The following is a 6,345-nucleotide window of genomic DNA, read 5'->3' as shown; positions in this document are numbered from 1 at the left end:
TTCTTTTTTTTTCTAGTTTTATTTTAGCTTCTTTTACAAGAAAAAGATGAACATCGGCAGTTGATTTTCAGATGAATGGTTCTAACGAACTTAACTGGACGCCAAAAAATCATTAAGTGCCTGATGGGTAGTCGCTCCCGATGTAATGTTTTCTTTGTTTGTGAAATATATTCATTAGGTTCCTACGACATCGATCTGGATATCGCATATGTGAGCTGATGTTTTCGTCCCAAAATCCGTTTAAAGATTGGATTCTGGAGAGTCAGTTTTGTCATTGGAAATTTACGGTAAACATTACTCCAAGCTGAAGGAGCTCCTGTCCGATAGTCACCCCCATTGGAGTGCCATTCCGGCTGGCCTTACACCTAAAGAAGGTCGACATCGGTACCACAAATCTGAGTAGTTGTTCCCCTACTCCATAGATCTATGGAACTCAACAGTGTTGGTCGAAACTATGGCATCAAAACATGAAGAAGATTATGGAAAGTACGACTTGTAAGAAAATAATCATTTTACAAGAATGAATAAATAGTCATTGTATCTGAGTACCTGAATGTGTTCTTCAAGATTCATAGAAAGAAGAAGGTTACTAATGGTTTGAAATAAGAATGCAATAGCTTTTTGGGTGAAAAGTGAACCTTATCAACACAACAATTCATTTGAAATATTTCTTTACTACTAGTATAGGATTATCGTTTTACATACAAAGGTAAATTACTAAATTTTCACATATGGCTGTATCATTTACTATTTGTATCAAAAGCTACAACTCTTATCACATGGGTGCTAAGATTCGCATTCATAATTATTTGTTTCACATGCTGTAGGTGTCACTTGGTATTGTGGGGTTGTATTATGACATTGAGTATGCATTTCAAGCAGCAACACTCTATGTTAGTAGTTCTGAAGACCCTTTTTTCAGTTTTTGGTAATTGAGTTCATGAGTTTTTGGTTAAGTAAACTTGCGTTTTTACAAAAACAAATTATACCATAAATGTTCGCCTCGGCCATGTTCAATTCCTGGATCCGCAACTGCCCACCATGCTAGTCGTAAGAAAACTACAATATCGCATGTAAGCAAGTTTACGATCCATTTCTTAGTATTGTACATTACTCAATTATTCATATTCTACACATACATGGTTGTTGTTTGCACACAGAGCACAAACTCTCCTTCACATATCACAATTCATAGCCGGTAATGAGAAAGAGCAGTTTTTGCATCTAACCCAATGGAGTAGTAATGCTTGATGTAATCACTTGCGAGGGTTTCCTTATATAACGGTAGGTTCTTGTCAGACAACAACTCCTTAATTGGACCGTAAATCCTTGTCGAGGTCGGATCCTTTTGTGTGCCGAAGAAGTACGCGATCGAGACCCGTGGAGCAACGTTCTTTGCCAATGCCCTATGTTCCACGCTCCTAAACCCATCATTGGAGATCAACTGCACATTTTTGTAACATAAAGGAAATAGTTAATGATCAGTACGAGCCCTTGACAAATAATTAAGGGTGGTTGGCCATGATTTAAATACCTGTAAGAGATCACCGATATTAACAATGAATGTCCCGGGCGTTGGCGCAACGTCTATCCACTGATCCTTGTTGAAGATTTGGAGGCCGCCAATTTCGTCTTGAAGAAGTATGGTCAGGAAGCCACCGTCTGAATGTCGACTTGTCCCGATGGCGAGTTCAGACTGCGGGCAGGGAGGGTAATAGTGGCATAGTAAGACATGCCCTTGGTTGCACTCTATATCTGCGAGGTGTCTCGGTTCGAGCCCAAGAGCTTCCGAGAGCAGCTCGAACAAAGTGTTCCCCAAATTCTTCACTTGGTGAGCATAGTCAAACAACACATTGCTGCAAATCAACATTTGAGTGTTGAGTTGTTTATTCTGGACATATTATGTAAGTATAATTTCTAAAAAACACAATATGACCTATAGAAAGTAATTTCACTGCACAATTTAGCTCTAATCAATTACTCCATCCGTCTCATAATATAATAGCGTTTTTGACACTACACTATTGTCAAAAACACTCTCATATTATGGGATGGAGGGAGTATTTAGCAACCAAGAATGAACTCAAACAAATAATACATACTCCATATAGGTATAAATTATAAGAAAAAATGTGGCCTAGCTCTAGCTCGTGCCAGTCATAGAACCAAGCTAGCAGGAACTACTGTGATACAGCTAGAGCACTCACCGGCAGCTGTCCGGCAGGTCATCGGCGTCGGGCGGGGTCGGCGCCATGCGGAGGTAGAGTGTGTCGCGCCAGTTGGCCACGGGCGACTGGTACAAGTCGAAGTTGCAGTGATACTTGACCGCCCTCGCCGGCTCACGCGAGTAGAGCCGCGCCTTGTCGCTGCCCTCGCCACCATCGGCCTCGTGGAATGCCCGCACAGCATCCATCGCCATGGCCATCGCATCCTCCGGCACGCCGTGGCCGGTCACCTTGAAGAACCCCCACTCCGCCGCGGCCCGCCGCACAGCAGCCACCACGGCCGCGTGGTCACCGCACCCGAGGTCGATTATCGGGATGGCTGCCGGTTCTTGGCCGGCGGGGACGGCGGCGTCCTGCCGTGGCTCATGGTGCTGGTCGGGGACGCGAAAGATGCGCGGGACGTGGGTGACGCCGGACGCGACGAGGCCACGCACGCCGGCGTAGGTGGCGTCCAGCGCGTGGAGCTCAGCCGTGCGGTCATAGGCCGCGGGAGAGGACTCAGAGGAGGCGGCCGACATGGTTAGTGGCGTTACTTGCGTAGGTACGTGATCGTGGATGGTTGGTGGCGTGCGCTTGCCGACTTGGCTGCTCGAGTGCTCTTATATCTTCTTTCTTTTGCTCGAGTGCTCTTATATCTTCTAGCTGGTGAGTGCGCTTGCCGCAGATGCTCGTGCTGAAATCGTGCCGCGACAGCGACGGGGAAGAAGAAAGGCTAAAAACGTGGGTGGCTCCAGAAAGCACGGTGGTCCGGCCATGTCGCATGCACGACGGACGCATTAGCCGTCATGGCGCGGGGACCCGGCCTTGCACAGCACAAGCCCGCACGGACGCACGACCTCTTCCCGCGCTCGGGTCGTCCGGGTTAATGGAGACGCCCCCATGGCCATGTGGTAGACGCTATGCCCGTGTGTAAGAATATTATACTACATATTTGTGTAACCCATCTAATTTACCGGAGTAATTCTAATTTTAAGTTAGCTGCTAGCGTGATGATTACTAGGCATGAATGAGTTTGAATTATGAACCTTTTTCGGCCATGTACTTTAATTTTCTAACGTAGAGGTAACGATCTAAATCATCATAACTTAGGGTGCGTTTGGATGCAAAGTATTTTTGCAGTTTTTTTAGAATACCGTGGTTTCTTAAAAAACTTTGGTATAAAACACTTTGATATGTTTGGATGAAACAAATACTCCAGTCTAGAAATACCCTGGTATTTCTCATGCTGCAGTCTTTTGTTGTATCTAAGAAAAGAGGCTCCGACCTCTTTTTTCAAGACTGAGACGAAAGAAACTAAGGGAGCGCTCAGCCTCCTTCGACTCCTCAATATGTTGTACCCAGGGGTATATCCCAAAAACGAAGTTAAATTAGTGTTTCAGTTAGGTGATTAGTTCTTCTACGGCCGCCGGCGATGGCGGCTAAGCACATGTTACTTCTCTAGCGATCTTGCACCCTTATATCTGATCGCTGTCTGCACATTACACACATGACTCGAACGAAGCTAGCTCGTGCAGTACATTAATTCGTGGTTGAAGCACACTCGTACACAGCAGGCTAAAAGCTAGCTAGTTGTCGGTTCTATGCGGCCGGACGTGCATGCGGCATGAATGTTTGCATTGGGCGGGTGTTTCTACACACAGATCGTCTAATTGATTGTAGTTGAGATTGGTGTAATGAGTCAAAACTATGATAAAATAGCACTTGCCAAACGCATAGGCTGTTTTGCCAAAACAGAGAAAAACTACAGTCTTTGAAAACCGAAGTATTCATTGTCCACACATTGAAAAGCTGAGGTTTTGAATTACTATGGGTTTTTTAAAACTGTGTTTCATTCAAAAAAGTTGATTACCACACATACTGATGTAGTACATGTGTAAGTATGAAGACATATAAACATCACTTGTGTAAAAGAAAAGATGGCGGCTAATTATTTGACCTAATGTGATTAATTAAGGAGGATCAGTCACCGGCAGTTAATGATGTTTATTAGCCGGATGGAGTCACATCTCACATGTAGAACGTGCATGTTTTTTTTTGAGGGAAATGTAGAACGTGCATGTTGGTTTGCACACGTGCTCTATTCAAAAAGTTTGCACACGTGCTAGTGATTAGCTGGCTAGCACTTGCATGGTTCAGCCAGTCGCCTTGCACATGTGGAAAACTCGCCCCCAAGCTTGGTTTCGTATACAGTCGTGTGCAAGCACATTTGTTGATCATCTGTTACTCTTTAAGGTAACAAGGAATGTGCTGCGTATATTGAAGAAAGTGCTAAAGGTGAGGGCATGTAGAAACTCACGTACAAATACGAGTTCGAGTGCATATTTATACATATGATAGTATAGTTGTCTGGTCATCGAGAGAACAAAAAAAGGAAGAGAGAAGGGAAATCTCTCTAGTATGGATAACGCAATGATGAAGACTTCGAAGCTTCCACATTATTTATTGAGGTATTTCACCGATGATTACGGTGATTTAACATACATTTTGGAGATATCGAAATATGTAGAACAAAGAAATACGAAGGTTGGCCAAGCCAATGACAATGTGATGGACCGTTTCTGTGCCAGACCAATCACTCTAGCCACATAGTCGCCGGATCCATTCGTTCTGGTGGTGCGTCATGGATTTGAACTATCTCCACTATCAGATTCACCCCTTTGGCCGAACGCCAGCAGCACTAGGTCATGGGCCAAAAATAGTCGACGTATGTCACTTGGCTGACGATGGTCCTGCAAAGCCATGTTTGTCGAGTACTTTTCCTGGGACACTCGGTAAAGCTTTGCCGTGGGACGCAAGCTTAGCGGTCTCGACAGCCAGGGGTCATACCAGATATAAACGTGTTCCCCATTGCCAATCCGCAAAACTAGTCCCTTCTTGGTAGCTCAAGGCCATGTTGTATAGCCTTCCACGTTGGTGAAGCATTGCCTGAAAAAACGGTATCCTTGAGTTCCCCGTTATGCTAATACTTCACCTTAAGCACTTGTGCATAGAGAGAATCCGGGTTAGTGAGCAGCCGCCACACTTGTCAAGCTAGCATGGCTTGGTTAAAGGCCCCGAAGTCCCGGAATCCTAGGCCCCCTTTTATTTTTGGTTGACTCACTTTCTCCCACGCAGCCCAATGTGTCTTCCTTCTCCTATTTTTTGAACCCCATGAAAAAATTCCTAGCAAGCCTTGTAAGATGGTCATACACCGAATTTGGCACCTTGAAAACTCCCATCATGTACGTTTGAATGGCTTGTGCAATTGGCCTTGATCACAGTCTACTTAGCGGCCTGTGACATAAGCCTCCCACTAAAATTCTGGTCGTTATACTCTCTTGTAGCATTTGAAATTAGCCTTTATGCATCCTTCAATCCAACGATGGGAGGCCAAGATACTTTCCTTCAAAATCAGGTCGTTCAACTTCAAGAGTTAGTTTCACTTCTTGCTGGATATTTGTTGGGCAGTTGTCCCCAAATTGAATGGAGCACTTTTGAGGGTTTATCAACTATCTCGTTCCTTATCATAAGTTTTTATCACCTCCTTTACTTTCTGAGCTCGATTCTTTTCTACTTCAAAAAAGGAGTGTGTTGTCAGCAAACAGAAGGTGAGACACACCAATGAGTGAAGTCTAACTTTTGCATCGCTTGGTCCATGAACCCCCAGTCAGCACAGTAAAGGCCTTTGACGGGTCCAACTTATAAGCATAGAAGCTATTCTTTGATTTATTTTCACTCAAAAGCAAGCAGGGCGTTATCAGTATCAGCCATCCTAGAACAAAGGCACTCTCATAGGGGTAAATAATATCAGTAAGAATCAGTCTCAATCTATTCACTAGGCATTTAGCAACAATTTTATATGTGACATTGCACAAACTGATGGGGCAGATGACAGAGAGACGAGATGGATATTTATTTTTTGGAATACGGATGATCACCGTGTCATTAATGCCTACCGGCATGACCCCGTTCTGAAAAATCCCTTTATTGCATACGTGATGTTTCTTCTTCAGAACAAGCCAGTTACGCTGAAAGAAACATGCCGGAAATCCATCATAGTCCAGGGCCTTCAGAGGACCGATCTGAAAGTGACTGTGTGCAATTTATTTGTTAGTGAAATCAGAGCATAACCGAGCATTCC

At 44.3% G+C, this 6,345-nt stretch overlaps 1 protein-coding gene across 1 annotated transcript; it reads right to left on the bottom strand.

Moving 5' to 3' along the window:
* Nucleotides 1-1,093: 1,093 nt before the first annotated feature.
* Nucleotides 1,094-2,808, bottom strand: LOC125540672 (1-aminocyclopropane-1-carboxylate oxidase homolog 1-like). The gene is made up of 3 exons (XM_048704260.1): nucleotides 2,208-2,808; nucleotides 1,535-1,856; nucleotides 1,094-1,444 (listed from the first exon to the last, which is right to left on the bottom strand). The coding sequence occupies exons 1-3, from the start codon at nucleotides 2,741-2,743 to the stop codon at nucleotides 1,190-1,192; spliced, it is 1,113 nt and encodes a 370-aa protein (XP_048560217.1). The 5' UTR covers nucleotides 2,744-2,808; the 3' UTR covers nucleotides 1,094-1,189.
* Nucleotides 2,809-6,345: the final 3,537 nt, after the last annotated feature.

This window comes from Triticum urartu, chromosome 2 (assembly GCF_003073215.2).
Source record: "Triticum urartu cultivar G1812 chromosome 2, Tu2.1, whole genome shotgun sequence".
Taxonomy (NCBI): domain Eukaryota; kingdom Viridiplantae; phylum Streptophyta; class Magnoliopsida; order Poales; family Poaceae; genus Triticum; species Triticum urartu.
This window is presented reverse-complemented; position numbering and strand designations above follow the sequence as displayed.